The sequence below is a fragment of the Eleginops maclovinus genome, chromosome 20, assembly GCF_036324505.1.
Source record: "Eleginops maclovinus isolate JMC-PN-2008 ecotype Puerto Natales chromosome 20, JC_Emac_rtc_rv5, whole genome shotgun sequence".
In the NCBI taxonomy this organism is placed as follows: domain Eukaryota; kingdom Metazoa; phylum Chordata; class Actinopteri; order Perciformes; family Eleginopidae; genus Eleginops; species Eleginops maclovinus.
In genome coordinates, this window is record NC_086368.1 from 27,252,653 (window position 1) to 27,275,828 (window position 23,176).

At 40.5% G+C, this 23,176-nt stretch overlaps 1 protein-coding gene across 1 annotated transcript in view; it reads left to right on the forward strand.

The window, feature by feature from the left end:
• Positions 1-3,056: 3,056 nt before the first annotated feature.
• cntn4 (contactin 4) overlaps positions 3,057-23,176 on the forward strand; it is a 144,130-nt gene continuing 124,010 nt past the window's right edge. The window contains exons 1-2 of the mRNA XM_063910286.1: positions 3,057-3,323; positions 19,068-19,203. Coding sequence (XP_063766356.1) covers positions 19,149-19,203 — 55 coding nt within the window. The 5' untranslated portion in view covers positions 3,057-3,323; positions 19,068-19,148. The remainder of the gene's footprint in view (positions 3,324-19,067; positions 19,204-23,176) is intronic.

Consider the following 23,176-nt stretch of genomic DNA (forward strand, 5'->3'; position numbering starts at 1 on the left):
AGAACTGTAATTCAATGATACTAAAGTGATATGTCTGGAAGAACACCTACCTGCCTTGTAGTCTTTCTGCATAGTTTTGCTTCAAGATATCCACTCAGACCGTCTGACAGATTCCTATAAGCTGTTTAGTTTTGTAATGCCCAGACACACCGATCTTCCACCTGATATTTTGATTGAATCAACATATCTGTTCATCAGGACAAGCCATGCAAAAACAGGAATGAATCTATTTATTCAAAAAGTAAACACATGTATCAACAGAATTGGACAAAGTGTTGAAAGCACAGCCACATTCAGTCATATGAAAGATGCCTGGTGGTGCATTATCCTAAAATAGTGCATGAGAAAAGGTATGAAAGTATAGAAACCCTCGGCGGGAAAACAGGGTGGAAATGTTTGCTGTGATCTATGAATCTCATATGTAGTGTGCAGCTTGATGCAACTGAAAACCAATCAAATCTATTGTTAAAAAAAGTACTTAGATCTTCTGCATCTATGGGGCCCAGGGCATAGGCACAGTAGCATTTCTTTTAACCCGCCTCCCTGCTTTGTGTAGAGCTCTTTTCTATGAAGGCAGTTTATTGTGCTCAGGGAAATAACCCTGCTTTCTGAATTGTACAACCGAAAGTACGGGATATGTATTGGAAGTCCAGCAGTGGCTCAGTCAGTAGGGGCTTGGACTGGGAATCGTAGGGTCGCCGGTTCAAGTCCCCAAACAGACTTGAAAAAATATGGAAAGTGGACTGCTACTTGGAGAGGTCCTAGTTCACCTCCTAGGCCCTGCTGTGGTGCCCTTGAGCAAGGCACCGGACACCTCCAATCCCCCCTCCCCATTGCTCCCCGGGCGCTGGGGAGCAAAGTACTAGGATGGGTAATGCAGAGGACCAATTTCACTGTGTGTGCTCTGCTGTGTGCATGTATGTGACTAATAAAGAGGGTTTCATCCTCTGATTCTAAGTATAGGTACTAGGCAGTTGATTTAACTTCCAAAAAATGATTATCCAGATTAACAGATGTCTTTGTCCTAATATAAGTCAACGGGGAAAGGGTTGATGGATTCAATGGCATCCTGTAAGTAACTACACATTTTGGCGGAAAAAGCCCGGCACTGTTCCAAGGGACTCGGGTATCCTGTCGCCCAAACTACGAAGAGGCACAGCAATTGTTAAAAGAATACTGGTAGCAGACACAACACAAGCGATCGAAAAAACATCTTCACTAAGCACATGAGCTTTCGTCCAGGAGACTTTGGAGTTAGTGCACGTTTTTCCATGGTGAATGTTTTCGGTTTTTTCGGGTAGAGATTAGGGGGTGCTGAGCAGTGTTTAAATATTTATGTGGAAAAAAAGGGGGTAGCTTATACATGTCTACTGCAAATGACTTAATTAGCTTGCCACAATATGATTAACTTTCACAGTGTGTAAACATGATGTGATGTTAATTTTAATGAGATCACAAAGGGGAATTTCTAGAGCGAAATACAACACTTTATCAATAATGTATATCACAACCTCAACACTTCCAATTCTGCATATGTTGACAAGGTGGTGGGTTTAGAGGTAGGTCATACATCTTATAATGAGTGGTTTAGTTGCAAAGAGGTAAAACATGTAGTGATTAAAAAAGAGACACATGTCAAAACCATCACAATATTGATGTGTGTTTTTCTTTTTGAATGGCGTAACACTTGGGTATCTCTTTCAGAACAATCTAGCACAAGGAAGGGATTGCCACTTGTCAATTTAAAGAAATTACACAATCAGATCACTCAACTCAACTATGCTTCCTACAGTTTATCAATTACTTTATATTGTGTGTCAATTTGAATATGCTCTTGGCTAAATAACCTGCATGGCTCCGTGTCTTTTACTATACTTAGTTTGCTTTGTGTTTGTCATTGATTGAAACTTTAATTGTGGATTACAAAATGATCCCCATTTCATTTTTGTTCCTGTTGTAGACAACAACAAAAAGGGGAAGTGGGCTCTATGCAAGAGAATGAATAAATAGACTCAAATAGTTTGTTTCTGGTAATTTCCTCATAGAACATTGTTTACAGGTTATTGGTGTGAACATGTAAATGACAAAATGTGATATGTGTTCATGTGCTGTGAAGCTTAGCAAGTGTGAACCTTCGGCCATACCTAACATGTGTATCACATTGCAATATGGACTATTGCAATGTTCAAATCACAGCAAGCACAATATTTGTTAACAGCTAAATATGTGTCATAGAGGAGCTGCGGAGATATCCTAGGATAATCTTTACAAAACATTTACATTTCCTCCAGAAATCACACCATGTTCAGTGAATCAAGATGCAAACCTGGTCAATTCCTCCTATCATTTATTTGCAAAACCCTAAAAAAAAATGTGTGATACATTTGTTTTCCAAATCGTGAAGCCCTATTTAAATATCGGAAAATACGTTTAAAAAAAAGGTGATTCATTATAGTCTCTGAATCCAGCCTTACTGTCAAATCCCAACATAATAATTGCGATTAATTTAGGAATAACATTTTTGATTTTGATTAATTATGATTTATCGTCCTGCAATATCAAACATCATGATGTTAACAAAACAGTGAAACTTTTGCCTTTTGTTCCACTGTACAGGAATGACTGGTTGTTTACCACCATATACCAAGCCATCTGAAATGTAAAATCAACACTCCAGACTGCCTGGACATCCCAGCAGCAGCAGCAGCAGCAGCAGCAGGAGAGGGAGGAGGAGGAGGTGGGGAAGGAAAGGAGTTATAGTAGTAGGAGGAGGGAGTCTGTTCCGCTTGGATGGCCGGAGCCGTGAGGAGTCTGGTCGGGTGGAGGCAGACAGACAACACCGCGCGCTCTCTCTCTCTCTCTCCTCGCTCTCTCGCTCTCTTCTTCCTTCTACTGTCTCTCTCTTTTCTGCGTGCGTCCCGCTCCAGCTCCATCCCCAGCGCAGCTCAAGGAGGGAGGTAAAGAGAGGGAGGGAGTGAGGAGGCTCTTGGCGCATCGGGAGCGAGTGAGCACACCAGGGCTTCACTTTGCAATATGCAACCTGCGAGACGCCACGCCGTCCGCTAAGCTCCTGACTCCGAGAGAGAAACAGAGGAGGCATGGAGGGACAGTAGGAGCCGCGCACAACGGCACAGCCCGTCCATGTAACAAAAGAAACAGCAGCTTCTTTGCGCTCAAGTCCCACGGATATTTCTTTTCTGTTTTGCCCGGGAGCGTCGCCGCGACTCGACAGTGATGTCTGTGTGCACAATTTTCTTCAGTGATAAAATACGGATTATTCTGAGGCTGTGAATTCTTCGGAGACATTACTGCTGCAAGGACAGGTAAGAATTATAATTATTCCATACGGGAACTTCAGCAAATTAAATCTCCATCAGTGGCAGTTCAGACACTTAAAGCCCAGTCTACATACTAACTTTTCACAGATTACATTAAAACCTTTTACCCGGATTGCCTTCTCTGAATTTCACCCAGCCTTGATCTCATTTGTCTGTCTACTTTGTTGTGGGACTATCATGATAGAAGCAAAGTAATCCGCGAGTGTGTGTGTGTGTGTGTGTGTGTGTGTGTGTGTGTGTGTGTGTGTGTGTGTGTGTGTGTGTGTGTTCAAGAGTGCGAGAGTGTCTCCTATCCGTGCAGATGTTTAGTAATCCTGGTGCGTCGACCCCCCCATGAATAATCCCCGCGGATTTTGCAGATTATGCTGCCCGTCGATCTGTGTTGACCACACATTGGCGTCTCGTCCTGGATAGCCTACTGCCAAATTGAAAAAAAGGAAATGAACCCTAAAACATCACAAATGCATCTTTAAAAAAGCGATTGAATAATGTATGGGAACAACATCATTTATCAATGCACTTCAATTCAACTATTTAAATTGAAGTTGTGTTATGTGGTAGTTTAAATGATCCTAAGTGTGGGTCATAATGATTCATACCACTGCTCTAATGTTCATTAAAGCATCTGTCACTCACTTTATAAACTATCCAATGGCAGCCTGTGGTGGCCTGGAGTGTGATGGCACAGCAAATGCCATATAAGCCTACTTTAATATGTTTAATAGATATGAGCATCTGTGCAGCTTCAGCACATCGGGCGTGCCAACTTCTGTTGAAACTGCTCGCTCGAATTACAGCAGAAAGGGATTCCTGTGGAGGTTTTTGTCTGCTCTTGAAACATAAAAATAAACCCAATGTGTGAAAGCACAGTGAGGAAAAAAAAGCGTCACCTGTCAGAGCAGTGCTATCATGCTGCAAATGAGCGTCAATCTGACGGTGTTCGTACATTGTTCATTCACCATTAAGTCTGAGGCTGCTTCGGAAAGTCTGAGTGTGATCTGTTGCATTGACTTTTCATCGGACTTGACAAGAGCTGCACTTCTTTTAAAGGTTAGAGGAGAGGGCAGGGGGGTGGGGGGTGGGGGGGGGAGATAAAACTTCACCTTAAAAGTGTCCAGACGGATTATTCCACAGCTCAGTCTTGATTTGTGAAACATGAGAATAGATAAAACCCCAACAGCCTGAGATAAGAGAGCAGATCCCTCCCGAGAGCCGAGCATAAATATTTAAGGTTTTTAAACATGGTGGAATTAAAGTCTGAGGAGCAGATTTCACTTTGTTTCCACATGAAAACACATTAAAGCAAAAACTTGAAGCTTAGTTTGCCACATTGACATGTCTGTGTCATGCGGCCCGTGACGTCCTGGAAGCCAACATGCCTGCGATAAGTGACAAAGCACAGGAGCGACATTAAAGATAACCCGGGTATGTGCTTTTAGAGGCGCGGCATCAAGATTTTATCAAGCAGTTTCTGCAGGAAGTATCGAAAGAACCAAGGTCATTTTTATTTCATGTCTCTCCAGGAAAGCTACCTCAAGGAAAAGAAGAAGGGAATGGTGTGTTTTATGTGTATCCGTGAGATGTGATGGATAACCCTCTATGCCTAGAACTACTCCTTCACATTGTTGCAGGATGTCATTCCAGCCACACACACTTCACAATCACCATGAGGCTGTTTGAAGTGTGCGTAGGCTGGGATGAGGATGGGGGTAACACTACTTGTTGCTGTATGGTTTCCCCTGCCTTCAGCTGTTTTCCATCCCCTTACTACATGACACTATAGATTCTTATTAATCAAATGTAACTGTAGCTGGAGCAAGGGTTAATTTCAGTAATCAAAACTATGAGTAATGTGCCTGTCAACGACCTTTGTCGCTGACAAGACGAAGCGATGACGAGATGGCACCAACGCCATTTAACACTTACTCTCAGAATCAGAGTCGGAATCAGAATACCTTTAATAGTCCCACAGAGGGGAAGAGGGCATTGTTACAGCAGAAAGAGCCAAAGACAGCTTAATGTTACACCCAAGGTACTAAACAAAATATACGTACAACAATCACACAACTGCAAATACACAAGAATAAAAGCATAGCAGCTGACTGATGTTGACGTAAACCAAAAAGGGATTACAATACTATAGATTTCGTTTTTAAAACACAAGAGGACTTGCAGTAACATACTAGTTCACGTTTAAGTTAGTAAATCACACCAATGAGTCTTTGGAGTAAGAGAAACTGAGTCATATTATGGCTGGACTTGACTATAGATGGGTTGAAAGATGACCCCTGAGCCTGTGTATGCTTAAGGCAATATCATCCACTCTATCTCCTCCTTTCAAAACTTTATGTCCAATACAGGGACTCTTTGGCTCCCCCCAAAAAAACAGGCAAGTCTTTAGAAATGTACCTCATGCTCCATCACCTCGAAAACCACTAGAACAAACATGAACAATCAAACTAATAATAACGCCGCTACGATCTTTCTTTTACGCTGATGGAACAACGTTTTTTTTGCGTTGCTTTGTTCGACACCTTGGGACTGCTAACCTCCAACCCAAGGGATGAAGCTGTGATCCACAGATTGGTGTCAGTTCACCTCCTGGGCACTCCAGTGTGGCCCTTGAGTAAAGAACCAGACCCTCACACTGCTCCCCGGACGCTGTATAGTGGCTGCCAATTGCTCCTAGTATCCGAGTTCCCTGTGCGTGAGGTGCTCTGTACATGTGTGTGACAGTTAAAGTGGATTATACCAAAATACTGTGGGTTTTTCTTTGACTAAATTACAGTTTAAACCGTTTGATAAGTTGAGTCACTGCTAAAAAACTAAAAAGGACATTTGACACAATTTAGACTCGTTCAAAAACGGTGGAAAAAAGGTCAAATGAAACTCCTCTTCTGTACAGCAACTACAGTTCTACATTGTTTTGCTTGTAAACCCTGGCCTTTCATCAGAGGAGTTCGACCTCATGTTTTATTCTTCTCAAACCAACTTGTAATCATGTTTGAAAAATGATATACAGTAAACCTGAATATGTTGGTAAGTTGGGCCCCCTGATACTGTGGCTCAGAGGTGTCTGCTGCCCAGTACACGGGTTGGACTCCTAAGCCCAAAGTCATCCCCTCTTTCTTCCTCTTTCTACACTATTTCTCTTATTAAGGGAATCTTTGGCCCAAAGAAGATCTTAAAAAAAAAGGGCAACTCTGTTGATGATGAGCTAATCATAAGAGAACTTTCTTTCGTATCAATTTCTTGTTTATAAATTAATGAATGACATGTCTTTGCCACTAACGGGGTGAAGCCTGCGAGCTAGTTCAGGGAGTCAACTCGAGCACCAATGATACACATAACGCCCCTCGCCACTTTTAAAAGCGATCAAACGCAGTCTCCTAAATCTGGCGCTCTATTTAAGCTGTGGGATCCGCCTATCTGTGCCTCGCTAATGCTGCTGCTGCTGTTTCTGCTTCCACGCTGCTAATGCGTACACCTCGCTGCTGCTGCTGCGTTGGCGATGCTATCCCGCCCCACCACAGCCCCCGGCTTCCACCCCAGCCTCCACCTGTAGGCTCGGGGGGGGTTGGTTATCTTATCATCACTCAATGTTCTGTGTAAATATGTGGAGTGATGAGGCCGAGCCTACATGTAGACGCCAAACTCAAACTTTATACTGCTTTTAATAAACGTGAGTTGTCTGGCGGAAATTTGGTTCCGCTGTTTCTATCAATGGAAATCTGTGATGGCCGATTTACCTTTTTTGAGAAAGAGCGATAATGAGCAGCAGCTTAACCCAACCGGAACATTTTATCAACACGACTTTACAAAAACAAAGCTGACAGAAAACTTTAAGACAGAACAACATATTTTGCAGATTGTATTTGTCTTCCTACCCCTGCTGTTGAGTACCCATCATCCATGCATCCACCCTAATAAACAATCTGAAGTGTGTGTGTGTACCAATCTTGGCTGATGGAGATAAACACGGCAACAGGGAAGCAAATAAAAACAAATGCCTGGTTTCAGTTGTTGAGCGGCGCCGCTTTTTTTTTTTGTTGCTTCACTCGGCTGGATTTTTCAAGGTAAACAGTGCTCTGAGATTTTCTACAACACAATAATGGATGAGGAAGCTGCGGACCCCTGATACCACTTTACCGGAGTGCAGTGCGGTCTTATGTACGCGATGCATTACTCTTTGGAATCTGGCGTAATAGAGTTGTTTGACAATCTGAGAGGTGATGAAATCTTGCCTGTCAAGCAGGACACTGAAAAAGTACATGTTTATTCTTTCTAAAAAAAAAAGGTATAATGTTTGTAGTCAAGCAGATATAGGTATGCAGTGTGTATCAGAAGGACTGTAGCTTGAATGGTCAGCATGAAAGCAAACTTCAAGAATTTAGAGAACACAAGATGAGATGACTGGTATCGTTTATCAATTTGGTTTTGGTTTGGTCAACTAAACTATTTGCTTTCAGTTTGTTCTTTTTCTTTCTAGCACTGGATTATTTTGGAACAAATATTGTCTCTGTAATTAAAATGGTCCACATACTTCCCCCATTCATTGGGATCTCCATTAGCATTAGCTTTTCTTTGTTGAGTCCATCAAGTACAGAGAAAAAACTAAATACCTCCTTTAACAACAGCAAAGATACATAATGTGCAAGTAACGCCTTTATATTATATAGTTATCTATCATACCCTTTGGCAAATATAATTCCAGGAAAATAGGGAATTAATGTAATTTAACTCAGGTTAGCATTTCATTTCTCACATCATTACTTTTCACTATGTTGCATTTCGCGTCTGATACTTTACCGGTAAAAGTCTGAAGAATTGTTGCCTAATTTTTCAATTGAATTTGTCATTTCCACATGTCCAATCTTAATCTTAAAAAAAAATAATGATGAGCTCTCGTCTGTGAATTGGGAGCCCTTACACAACTGTCAGGAATTAGTACACTTAGAATATTGCAAAGCTCCTCAGTGTTGTTTACCGCGTCCCAACTCTGTTCATGTTTAATATTTAGATTGAAGGAGAAAAAGATCTAAGACGGCTCATTGCGACAGCTCCATTTCCTGCTCTATTTATCTAGTCTCATTGGTTCTGTAAATTCCCCATTTGTAATCCAATCATATTAGAATAATTTCTCTGCTTTCCTGATGCTTTATGATGCTCTGTCACTTCATCGCCTTTGGTTTCCGAGGCAGCGCGGCCCTTTGGGGTAAATCTTCACAGATTATCTGAGCCTGCAACGTTTTCCTAATTCAAACATTGTTGCAGGCCGCCTCTCCTCGGGACCGGCTTTAATTGAATGCTTAATAAGAGCAACGCCACACAGCAACCAACTTCAGGGTAGGGAGGATGGTGGTGGTGGGGGCGGGGCGGTGACGCACTGGGACTGCTGCATTATTTAATGTACTTATATAAGGACTACAAACAGCTTCTTTCCAAGCAATCTCAGAATGGTTCCAAGGTTCATGATTCTTCTTTGATAAGACAGCTGACCCTGGATGTGGAGTTGTTGTTACTGAAGATCCACAAGAGCACATTTTCTTTCAAATGGTCTACTGTGCTTCACTGGATGTGGCTCTTAGGTTAGAGCTATATGTTTCCTCCCTCATTCAGTACAATATGGAGACAATCGAGTGGGTGCAGTGATGACGTTCTTTCGCGTGACGACTCGGGAGTTAGCATCGCAAGAGCTGCCTCAACAAAAAGCAATGGGAATGCGTAAATTAAACTCTGTGGCAAACACATGTTGATGAAACGTACTATGTTTTGTTCAGCAGGATAATCTCCACATATTAACACCACATTGTGATTTTTGAGGTGTAACTGCAATTGCCAGAAGTAAAAAGCTAACCATGGCTGCACATTTCCACCGCTAAGCTTAAGGCGGACTGGTGTTGGCGTTAACATATTAAGCAGTTTATTTAATCCTGTTAGTAACCACTGTTTTTATCACATTTGGAGGCTTTAGACAGTCACGGGTGTGGAATTTACTGAACACACCATGAAATTCTCTTCACCTTGTGTTGACCACAGACCTTATTTCAGGTCCCTAAAGACAACACGTAAACAAAATGTCGTTTACGAGTATTAGGACTCATTCACTCTATTTAAGGGCATTGTTAAGAGGATAATATACAAGCAAACTTATCTACGGATCTTTTTTGTGGAGACTTTTCTTGCATTTCTTTATAATTAATGCCAAGTATACAATAATCCTCATTCAGGGTCGTATCAACATGTTCCTGAGGTAATTGACAAAATATCACTTAATAACACACACACACACAATTCTGTGTAAAAAATTAAAAAGGTGGTCCTTTTTTCCTCTGGAACTACAAAATGTCTGTGCATCTTCCTTGTCAGGAGCTTTTTGGAGCAAACAAAAGGCTTTTGAGCTCAAAACTGGAGCACCAGACGAAGCGGTGTTTGAAGATCATGTTAAAAGAAGACGAGGATTATATTCAGTGAAACGAGTAAAACAGGACAAGAGATAGAAATGAAGGAATAGAATTGAGATGATATTGTGCATGGTGATTATTTTCTGTTATGTCATTTATTTTAGATTCAACACACTGCATAGAGTAAGAACGGCATTATGAGTTTCAACACTCTTTATCCAAACGGCATTTTGATCAGCAAAGTATTTTGTAACAGCGTTTTGTTTTAGTGGTTTTGAGGCGGATTTCTTTTTATTCTAGTACTTATTTTCCACTAAGACAAATTGTGACATGTACAAATATTGCAATAAATGAATGAGAAATGATCAAATCAGGCAGTTATTGATATACAACACTGTACATATGACGGGGTATTGATAATGAGTTACTTACTAATGCAAGTTAGGATGCAAGAGGGATGTGGTGGGTGGTTTAAGACACATGTTGTTGAATTGCATCATGGGCAATGTATGATATACAGAAATGTAAGAACTTCACCTATAAAGACTCTTAAAGCTCGTCCTCATGCACCAATTCTTAATTGAACCCCTCAATTGTTAAAAATGTTAAAATACGACATTTGTCTTGAAAGTTACAAACAACGTTTTATGTCATTTTGTAAAAATAATTGAATATTCTACTTTTAAAGTTGCAATGCACAGGTGGCCATCAAAACCATTGAGCCACCTACAATAACAATCACCACATTTAAAAGAAATGTATGTTATTGCTGTTGTGATGACACACATTTATAACTATATTGAGCTCCGTAGAAAATAAACAGACCCTTCAAGATGTTTGTTCAAAACGGGGTTTGAAATTAGAAGGTAATGGTTTTCCTTTATTTGTTTCACTATCTTTTGAGTTCTTTTTCAAACTGCATACTGCTTTCAGTTTCCATGCATACTATCTGAGTCGAGCTGCTGCGGCCTGCAGGGAAATATATTAGGCAGGATCAATAACAGATATCCCATCAAGGTTTGTTATGTTATGCGCTAATATTCTTCTCTCCCACCAGATGTAGGTACACATATTTCTGGTGACTGCGGGTTTTACTATGCACGACTGTGTCAAGCATCTCTTCAAAAACACACATACCTTTTTATGTATCCAAAGATAAAGAGACATTCCTGAGTGGTATTTTGTTTCACACACAAAGAGAGAGCTGCCGAGCACCACTAGTGTGAAGTGTCCTGCTCAATGGCGCTTTTTAATAGAGAATTTTAATAGAGGGTTTAAAAGAAAGATTTACGGGCAGGATGCAAGATTTTTGGATGTATATCTATGGATTAAAAAGGGGGTCCTATTTCAATCATTTTCAGGGTTTATATGTGTGCTTCTTCTCTGTCCTCCACCATGTTTGCTTGCTTTATTGTTCTTGTTAAGTTGTTTGCGTTCTGCTTCTCTGTTCCTGTTATTAGCCGTGTGTGATTGAGTAGGTTCAAACAGATGAAATGCTTATGTCAAAGATATATTCAATAACTCTTTCCCCACATGTTTCTCCTCACTTGCTATTTGAGATGTTACCATTGCGTCCCTTACTATACCTGTGACACTGGAGTAACACAGAAAGGGTTCAATTAACATCGGGGGGGGGGGGGACGATGACGAGGTGTCTATGGTCATTGTCGTTACTTTAGTTTTATAGATTTATACAAAAGAACAAGTGAGTTTGGTGAGTAAGACAGAGGACGCAGTGTTCGGCAGGTATTCAACAACTAACCTCTTTCTCAGGTGTAATAATTAGGCATTCCAGAAAGGCACTGTTTGTTTAGTGGACCATGTCAGAGGTCTGTGGCTCGGATAAAAGAATGTAGTCGTTCCTCTAAGGATGTATAAAGAAAGAGAGCATTTTTTGGCTTGCATGACTCATGGAACACTATTAATTTAGGATTAGATTTCAAATGATGATGAATTCAACCTCATGACTGTTTCCCTTTGTGACGGACCATTATATATCGAAACAGATGGTTAATCAAGACATTAGTCTTTATGCAATCAGTGCATCTGCATTGTTCAGGGAACGTCGACTGTGGTTGTGTGAGATGCCACACTTGTTCTTTTTGCTCTAATGTGCCTTTCTGAAAATGGATCATTTGTCATCCTGTCTAAAATTGGGTCTGATTAGCACAAATATGTTTGAAGAATCAGAGTTTTGTGAGGGATGATGTGGTATTTACTTCACTAGTTTTAGCCATCTGTAAAAACCTGTTCCAATTACACGTTTTAAACCTCAGTTAGTCAAATAGTAAGTTTGATTTCCATTTGTCCTGGTCTTTACAACACTTTGTTACTGTAACTGAAATGTGTGTTCAGCACATAAAACGCTTCTGTCAATCAGAGCAGCATGTTCTCTATGGGAGGTTGCACTCAAGAGTCGACATTTATTCATAATGTCACTGAAAGGTGAAGGGACTGCATTTATATAGCACTTTTCTAGTCTCTGCAACCACTCAAAATGCTTTTACATTACATGTTAGCTTTCGACCACAATTATGGATCAGTATCTTTACCACGGACTCTTCGACATCTGGACGGCAACTCTCCCATTGGTGGACAAGTCAGCTTGAGCCGGGCCAAATAGGAAGTGGTTTATGAAAAGTTTGACAGTGTTTCTTGGAAATGCAATTCTGATGTGTGAGTCCTTTCTTCAAATGTTGTGTGGTCCAAGAAAACTTAAACAGAATAATTGAATAGCCACTAATTACTTCTACCGTGGTCAAGGGTCTTTACTGGAAACACATTGAAGTGTTTCTCTTTAATTGTCCTTCATAGCACCTGTCTCTCACTGCCTGCCTGCTCTAATTGGCTTGCGAGAAAAACATGGTTCACCTTTTTAAAGCTGGTTCTCAAAGCGTTGGTAAAGATAACACGATTAGACGGGGGGGAGGTATATTCTAAAGAAACCGGCAAATTAGTAGCCAAGTTTGAATGACTTGTTGAATCCCATGTTTTCTTACAGAGCCAGGCCACAACAAATCAGACTTTGTGGTCTTTTTCTGGCCCCTTAAATGGACACATTTCTGCACCAAAAAACGTTTGCATGAGACAAACCCTATAAGGCTGGAGCTTCAATTCAGTCAGACTCATTTGGACAACGGTCTGGACGGACCAATCTGTTTCGTAGGTCTCAGCAACAAACTGCCTCTAATAAACTGTGTATTTTATTGATTATGTTTTTGACTTGAATGGTTTTTATCGCGACAGTTAACCTGACAAGCCTTGAATGATTATGAGAAAGTGCTTCTCAAAGCAATATATCGATTAAAGAAGCATTCTGGATACTGTGCCAGGAAAGTGACATGTTGAAGGCTGTGATATGTGTAGCCTAAATAAAGAACTATTTAGCTTAAGTTTTGACTTTATTGTCATTTATATTAATACTAAGGTCCAGAATGATGTAAAAGTGCATCGTTTTGAGTAAAAGACCCTCATTTGTGGTAAATCATCTTCTGTATGACTATACCTTATACAACCGTACTTCAAAACACTATCCTCTTAACTCAGCTAGAGCCAGCGTCAACGTGATTCTAGCCTTATTGATGAGCTTACCTGGGTAGCCTACGTCACTGCTCTTTGCTCACGACTGAGTGGGCGTGTCAATTGGAAGATTGATTTCTGAAAGAGCTCAGATCGAGTTGACCTCCTAATGAGTGTCATTTATGTCAAGAGGCCAAATGTGAAAGTGAATCCAACCCCTTTTTAATGGAATTTCATGGCTCATATATGTCTGGCCTTTAGTTCAACAGACCGCAAGTCTCTCTGTAATCTTCAGGTGAGGTTGCTTCACTGACCCTGAACAGAAAAGAGAGTTCTTGTCACTTGGCAGTACTATACAGAGGCCATAGAAAGGACAACACCAAGCTTTGGCCGTGTAAGAAGGTACATTTTTTTCTTCCCAGACCAAATGAGCACATGTCCTTGTGCAACTTTTCTCATGTTCTGTTTCCCCCGAGAGAGTCTGTAATCTTTCTGCACAAGGAATCTGGGCTTTGGTATATCAGCTCTCGCTGCACATGGCTCAGTGTCTGCAAAACATTTGAGCTGCGACAACTGCAGAACTTCTAATTAAATGTGCTCCGGTTTAAAGATCAAAGATGAGATTGGATGTTTCTGACTTGCTATTTGTTACCAAAAAAATATGTGGTTCTGAAACGCTTATATTGTTAGATGTTCAAGAGAAGAATAATGAGCATTTGTTAAATCTAAAGTATAAACCATCTAGTTATTCTCAAAGTAACATTTGACAGCCGTTTAAATGATTTGCTTACCCCTCTGATTTTGAAAACGTACTTCTGTGTTTAATTGACTAGATCACTGCCTGTTGAAATATTAGCCGCAGTCCTATTGATCTTGAGATTATTCAACTTCCTGTGCCACATTTCCATGACGTTCTTCAATAAAGCTCTTTGAAATAATTGTCGTAATCATGCACGGTGGGAAATGCTGCAGGAAGTTTAGCTCTCAATGATTGTAATTTCATTCAAAAGCTTCCAAACAGTGTTGAAATTCTGTCCCTTTGACATAAAATGACATTTCCCCGGCCCGAGTTTGATGCACCTCAGCAATCTGCACATGGAAGTCATAAAGGTGGCTGTATCCTATCACTGTTTACTCTTAGCATTTTGCCCTGATACCATTGGACGATGGATCTCTTTGGACCTCTGCAGTACATTAACCAACTGTGTTATCTCCTCAAAAGCTAATTTTATTCAGGGTGCAGTTCTGCATCTCCTGCACGAAGAAATCTGTTTCCTCTTGGAACAAGCTCTTGCAATATATCAAATCTGGACTATTCTCTGCACCACAGAATCTTCCGGGGTAAGCAGTGCATAGAGGTTAAAGGGGAGAAAACATGTGGTTTGTACCGTACCTTGAAAAAGCATTGAGAAAAAGCAGTGGACAAGGTTGTTGTGACGTCCATTGGTCCGTCAGTCTGACATTTTTCATGCCATACTCGTCCACGCAATATCTCAGGAACACCTTTTTCCTTTTTTCAAATTTTGCAGAAATGTCCAGCTGCACACAAGGATACACTTTTTCAAATTTGGTGATCAAAGGTCAAAACCACTGTGTCATTAAATGCTTTCCATTCTCGTTGAAGTGAATTCTGGCGGGACTTGAACGCATCTGGCACAAAAAATCAAATTTGATCCAAGGATCAATAATTGGAATATTGTGGTCAAAGACGACCTCGCAAAAAACGTGTTTGGGCAACTCAAGAATTACGCAATCATTTGATCGTAGTGTGGTTGTATTATGACTATTCCCAAATAGGATGAAATTAAGAACTGGATGTAAACTACAACTTGACTGATTGGTGGTTTAATATGTCCACAAGGCGGTAATTCTAGATTGTAATTTCATTTCATTGTGAATATGTTTTTATATATTGTAAAAGCTAGCTCATTTTTCTGCACATTTATCTTCAGGATTAATAGTTTTCTTTGAGAAAAAAAAACGTGTAACTTCAGTGCAAGAAAAAGAAACGTCCTGTGAGTACACTTGAGGTTATTGTCCTCATGTTGCACATAGACAATTCAATTAAGATGTTTAACGCATGTGGGCAAAAATCCATCAATCTTTCAATTTTCTGGTAATTTGTTACTGACTGAATACATTGATTATCTCCGCCTGTTGTACCCTGAAGCATCATCAGTCGTTCTCCTTAGCCTAAGGCAGTTTGAGTGTATACTATCTGATGCTCGAGTGGTACGCCAACTGCAAATGAGTGTTAGTAACTGTATTACCATAATATCAGCATTACAAAAAGGGATTATTAGTACAGTACTTATACTTGTAGTACAGTACAGTGAGGATTATCCACAGCAGTGGTTGATCCCAACTGTGAGCTGTAAAGTACAGTACATATATTTAGTGACTTTGCACCACTGGATATGGCCAATGGTAGCAAACAGTAACAGATCCATACGATGACTTTGAATTGAGGCCTATGAAAAACCACAGTTATATTTCATATTGTTTTTTCTGTGATTAACACGGAAATGGTGAAATAAAGATGAGCCCTAAATATGTAAATCTTCAAGTGATGTTATCAAAATTCCAATACATCACTAACCTTGTTATTTCCAGAGTATCTTTATGGTTCTTTGCATAAAAGCGCCAGCTAAATGTAATGTATTGTAAATAGCTCCTTGAGCCCAGTTAGTCCGCCATTGTTTGCTGTGTGAGGGATTTTCACGTGGCTCCTCCCTGGCTCTGCTTTGTGGCTGGACCCAGCAAGGAAGTAGAGCTAATTTCAGTGAGCACATTGGAACTAGTGTGCCTGCGATGGTCCCGTGCAGTATATTAAACACACTGTACTAATTGCAGCTATCAAATTAGCGCTGATGTGACATGTTAAACGGAAACCATCTCAGCAGACAAACCAGGCATTAGCCTAATACGCGCAGGGCTCGGGTGCTTTTATAAGACTTACTTTAAATATGCATAAAAACTGCTCCGTGAAAGTGAGGCACAGCCTTGCACCATTGATGTACCCGAGACAGACTCTGACAACCTTCTATAAGATCTGTGGAGATAAAAGGCCTCTGTAGGTGGAGACAGGAGACAGGGCTGGAAGGTAGAGAACCTCACATTAATGAGAATGTGGCCTACTCAAACAGTTTCTGGTGCCTTTTTGTACATGTTTTTTCTCAGTATTTTTGTTCTGTTCGCTGAAACACTTTGTGCTGTCTAGGCTGGATCACAGCAGGAGTGCAATAATAGAGTTGCTTTGTGCTTCTGTGTTTGTGGGCAACATTTTACAAATAGTTGTAATTTTTGAGAGGTTTGTGTCGAACATGCCTCAACTCTCAATATATTTCCACCCGGAGACGGTAGATTAAAGCCGCCTGTTTCTTAGAGGAGCTCTGCAAAAGGTGGATTTCACTTCTTAACACCTTGTATTGCTTTAATTTTTACATCAGGGCTGCTTAATTCAGAGGGAGCCGCTGACATTCCCTCCAACTTTGTAACCTATTCTTCCCTCAGAGTTGCTGGCAAACTGGATAAATCTTCCTGTCACTGCGCCCTATTTACATCCTCCCATACTTCACAACCCCTTTTAACCATACCCTATTCATTTGGTTCCAATGTTAGAATTGTTATAGCCTACACATGGGCAAACAGACATACCCTGTGTACTGTTTGACTGCCAGTGGAGCTGTAGAGCTATGAACCCCTACCAGTGCATAATGATATGTGATCCCAGGTGCATAAGACACTTGAACATTCAGAGGTGTAATTCAAACTGCGCTTACCAGATGGTATTTTACGTCTCGCTTAAACAGCTTCAACGTAGCCTCTTGCGTTTGTATACGAAGGCCTTGTTTTGTCTAAATGCTAAACTGATAACCATTAGGCACCGAGTGACCTTGTGGTTCGGCGCCTATAATTGTAGCTCAACGTTCATGGTTCAATAGCAGCAAGAATCCTTTGGTGCATGCTCCACCCTTCTTTCCCTGGGTTTACCCTCTAGCAGTGTCCAATGAGATACCAGCACCACAGAGACTTTGAAAAGTGATAATGAGAATAAAGGTCCTTACCTTTGAGAAATTACGTGAAAACCTGCTGACATGAACTTTGATCAGGCGTTACATTGTGATAATACTAGCAAAATTGAATTTGCAGCCAGGGTTCCGCCTAGAAACTCCTCGTTAGCTCGCGAGCTGCAAAGCCCGAACTCTGGTTTGGCCAATCACATCGTGTGTTCGTCGGTGGGCGGGCTTAACGTAATGACGACAGAGTTGCGACCGTTCCGCGCGTAGTCCCTGCCGGTCTCTGCTACATGTGAATAAAGAAGATGGCTGCTGCTGCTGGCGAACAGCAGTCTTTCGAATCGACACAACACACCACACGCGGAACAGTTGCCCATGGACTCTTTTCTGTCGCTCTGACTACGTCACCGTCTTCGTTGCTCTGATTGGTTGTAGCGCTATCCTATTGCGTGCAGCGGGAATTTGATAGACAACCGTTTATCCCGCCCACTCGGATTGAGCCCTGCCAATTGCGTGTGTGCCCGGCTATGATAATACATGGGTTCTAAAAGTTGCAGTACTAACAATAGTAGTAGTTCAGTCTTCTGCCAATGTGCATGGCTTTCCATGGCTTTTTTACTAAATCAAAATCCTAATTTCCCACCAGAATGCTAAATGCTTCTTAGATAATTAGCGATGCATTTGATATATTTACACACATGTTAACCAGTATTCTGTGTTGTATAGCTATACATTGTTCTTTAGGAAACATTATGAAAAGGGAGGTGTTGAATGATGTGAATATAGAGTCATCACAAAAGCCAATTTGACGACCCAGTACACATTTTTTTAAAAAGCCCTTTTTATTTCACATAATCAGTACACTTTTATTCCCCTACATAAATAACATAGAATACAAACTGTTCCTATGCCAAAAGCCTATCAAACCAAACAGAAACGGGTAAGAAATCTGCTAAATGAACACTTTTTTTAGAGCACACCACTGACTAGAAGAATGTGCTGTAGATTAGTTTTGTACTCAGAACATGATTTATAATATCAAGATCATCAAATGTTTGACAAACTCACCGTCATGTATCAGCGAGTAGCTATTCTCCAACAAAACAATGTTACAACGTTTGGGTTTCCTATCTTGACAAAGAAATTAAATGCATTGTCATAAGCGCTGACAGTCTTTTGCAACAACACATTTATTCCTTCACCTCCTACCTTCAGCTTCCTTCCCGTCACTGCAGTTTGACAATCTGCAAACTTTCCAGTTATAAATCTCACTTCTGGGAGATGATGTCTTGTGTTGAGGGAGAAGCTCACGACTGTTGTAACATTTCCTTTAGATGTTTCTGTGTTGTTTTCCTCTTTAGGCTTTGCACTTTTATGAGCAATAATGCTATGAAGAAAAAATGCTATGAGAATTTCAAGGAGGAGCTTTGCTTTTATATTGACTTAAAAGTAGTTCTCCCCGGAGTTGCTGGAGATATGAAAATGAAGGTTTATGAGGTGTTTTGTGTTTGTGTGCCCACCATCCACCCAATACACACTTTATGTTTTCTAAAGAACAACATTAAGCAAAGTATTAAAAGGAGTTAATTGCACCATGGATTTGATGATTAAGACATTAAAGTCACTTATTTTGAATGCTGGTTAAAACATACGCCATAAAGTCACTGGTTCAGACTAAGTACATGATCTCAATGCATAATTAACACTCGCTGTACTCACTGATGTTTGAAATAGAAATCTGCTGATGAGAACCTTTCCACCTTGTGTTTTCTTTTCCTTTCATGCAGATTGAGAACCAGAAAAGTGCAAGTCGTATTCCATACATTCGTGATTGGATGTGAGACTACTTTGACCCGACACAATTGAAGATGATGTTGCTATGGAAACTGCTGGTGCTGCAGTCACTTATGGGGTGCCTTGCAGGTAAAGTGTCTTATTAAGAACTTTTGATGCATGCCAAAGCTGCCTTTGTGCAAACCCTATTCATATGTATTTGGGGCAGGTGACAGTAGGAAAGCCAGAGTTTAGAAAGAAGCAACCCCAAGTAGATTGGCTATGAGCAAACACACACTGTTTCACCACTGACTGTAAGACAACTCGAATGCAACATCCTTTCAAAAAGCACATTTTTGTCGAAGAAAGCCTATGTCTGCTAAAGATTTCCAAGCACAGGCAATATAGCATTATGTTTTTGCCCTTGTGTTGTATCTGGCACTCGGAAAAGGTTAGCGGTATCAGCCTGCATGTGAATGAAGGAGCATAACACATCACAGTGGGGGGAAAAATCAGTTTCAATTGGTTCAATAAATCAGGAATTGTGGGCATAAATTATCTGGAGTGGAAAATCAAAAGTTACTTATTGTAACCCTAGTTCTATAAGCACATGTTGAACTCTCTATAGAGTCCAGTAGAGGGCGGAGCCTGTGTGCTTTCCAATGAAGGTTACGTATTCTAACCGTAGTTCTAAAAGCACAGGCCCAGCCCTATGCTGGACCATGTGAGTTAGAGCTACCTTAAACCTATCATAAAATATATCACAATGTAGGTTTACAAATCCTATACGGCACATTTAATGGCAAATGCACTATTCTAAAGTATTCACATGAAAACACTACCTAAATACAACTTAATATACACATTAACAAGTAGGTAAATATTTAAAGAGTTCAAAATAAATGAATGCACAGACGTGAAAGGCTCCATTGTAATTGCATTTAAGAGACACTGTGGAATTTGGCCCACTAGTAGTGCTGTGGAGCTGTGATTTAAGAATGAATAAAGGTTAGTTTCAGAGCATGAATGTCCCCAAATCAACCATTTTTGTTTACTCTATGTCACCATCCAATCGGTAATTCATTAAACCAATGCATAAATCATTCAATCAGGAGACATAAAAAACACACTACAAATATTGTACCTTAATAAGTGATTATTTCTTAAAGGAAAGGCTGTAAAAGAGGGTCAACATGAGGTTAATTTCTCACACTGGCGATGAGTTACCAGGAAATCATCAACTCCAAACGTCCATCATTCATTTACAGGGCAGTAAAGTTGAATTATAGCTTCATTACACCATAGTGCCCGTTTTTGCGCCTGAGGCTCTCTGGCATTGATCACATTTTGATGGAGGACTTTAATTTGTCTCCTTTACAAATAGGAGGGGTCACCAGAGAGCATCACTTGAATCACTCAGACTGTTTAATCAACAGGTATTATACGAATCAAGACACCGAAAAGGCTGTATTGATGAGGTCTGAGTTCTGGTCAAACCCTCTTTCTCATTACTCAACACACATTAGGCCTGTTGTGAACCCATTGCCCTCTTGTGCACGTTAAATGATCAGATTTGCCTAAGGGAACCTTGAGCTATATTGCATTGGCCTTGTGGTTTTGTCTCTGTGTGTCTCCGTTCACCCAGCTCTAACAATCCCAAATGATCATGCAGCAGGCTGGTAATAATTACTGAGTGTGTTTAGAGTGTAGCTGACTCTTGCAGTTGACACTTCATGGAGGATATTACTGTTTTGGAGAAATTAATCCATGGTGGAAACATGATTTGACACTAGTCAGAAGTCTACTGGTGCATATGGATTGTGGACTTTTTGGATGAATCTCAGAGTACAGTGGACTCCTGTCATGAATCCACATTTTTCGGGTTTTCATTCAACAGTCCTGTCCCCGCGGAAGTAATATCCCATAAACACCTGGAGGGAAGTTCCTTAATGTTGAATAGGATTAAATGAAGAAGAATTGACAAGTGTGAACTTGAGTTGTCATCAGCATTTACTCTTAAAGGTGCCATAGAATGTAAAACTGTGTTTCCCTCGGCATAGTTGAATAAGGAGAGTTCGGTACATTGAGCTGACACACCGTGAACCTCAAACACCATTGTTTCCTCCTTCATGTGCAAATCATGAATATGCATATCACAGCGGTAAAACGGGAGAATTACAACAATCCCTGTGTGTGACGTCACACAGGGTAGTCCAGCCCCAACATTTGCATACACCAGCTGCTGGAAACACTAACACTAACACTTACCACTCCGTAACGTTGTTCTCCAATCTCCGGCCAACCGGCTGTTCTTCAAACTCATCGGTTTCCTCCTCCGATAAAGGCTCAAACATGTACGGTTGTATGCCAATAGCCTCCATGGTTCATCTCTCACAGTTTCCCGAACATCACTTACTTCTGTGGGCTCTGAGGCAGCCATGGATTGCTCCTTGTAAACCAGCCAATCAGAGCAGAGCTCGTCATCATTATTTAAATGAGCCCCAAATAAGGCAATTCAGCTTGTTTCATTCTAGGACCAAATCATAGGGTTATAAATGGGCCTGTAAAACCACATCTGGACATTTTTTGGATCAACCAAAGTTATATACCTTCTTTGTAGACATCAGAGAACAATTTAAAATACCAGACAGATGCTTTCTGTGGCACCTTTAACAAAAATGTTGCCAAAATCTAATGTGGCGATAGAGCACACACATCAGACGGTATCTCTCACTATCGAAAGGCTTTTTATGAGGCTAAAAGAATGCTGATTTGATGTCCTTGGAAAAAACAGGTGGTTTATTGTGTTTGATTTATGGTTTATACAATCTTGCAACATGTCATGTTACAGATCAAACCAACCGACATGTTCCCAAGCCACCAATATGCTGCTTTAGTGCTTTAGATGTATCACCAACAATAACATTGATGTTGGAAAATTGCAAAACTATGAATAAGAGCTAAGTATGTTGAAATGAAACAGGATTATCGAGTAATCAATAATAAAAAAATCCCACTTATGTTATGTTATGTATTAAGGGTGGATTTCGTGTGTATTTGAATTGTCATAAATGTCAATGAAATTTACAAGAAAATATGTAATTATCGTCTCCATTGCACGGTTTGTCTCTAAAAACAATTGCAGTGTTTCCTGTGCTGTTGGTAGCATTGAGGAACACGGAAAGACACCAACAATAATAACATTTTTAAACACAAGGGAAGGAATGTTATCTATGTTTGATTTAATTTCAATAGGAATCACAGATTTAGCCCCAAAATGATCTGACAGTAACACTTGAGAGAGAATCAAAACCCATTTGTTGCCTTTTTAATCACGCTCCTACCAAGACGGTAATACATACAGACCGTACGTCAAAGCGGTTTTGTCTTTATAGGAGTATCTGGCTTTTTTAAATTTCATAACAAGACATGCATAGCCGCTTTACAGCACGGGAAAAGCGGGGTTAATGAGGACACACCTCCTACATTTTTAAACAACAGAGTGAGAGCAGTGTGTGCGTTCATGACTCCATGAAACGCAGCCGTGAAAGGGTCGCCCTCGGACTGAAATTGGTTTATCCTCCTTTCAAAAATCACCAGGCATGTACATGTGCTTTAAACAAATCACAGGGATGCGTATACTCAGACCGCCATAACACTAATGTATTTTCTGCTGAGCTGGAAATGTATATCTCGGAGCAGTTTTACATCTTCAAACTGGAGGAAAAAGGATTATTGTACTAACTCTGCCCGCTTATCACTTTGGAACAAAACTCACTTTACAAAGCATGATGGGGCCTGGATGTGGATTAGAGAGGTGGCTGGAAATTGACTACTACTGGAAACAGGGACGATGCATAACATGCAGACCTCAAAAGGCTTTAATATGCTGCAGAGTGCAAGAATAGATTTGCAAAGAGAGCACAACCCTCCTGCAGTACGGGCTTAGGGAAAGCAATGGTACAGATGTTTATTGCAGCTTTGGCTACACTCCTCAGCCTGGGGAGTTATAAGTTGATTTGTTTTTCACGCACACATGAATAAAAGAAGCTTGATAATGACATATGTGCCAGTTGAAATTCAAAATCCAATTACATTTCTGAATTAGTCACCTGCTTGTTCC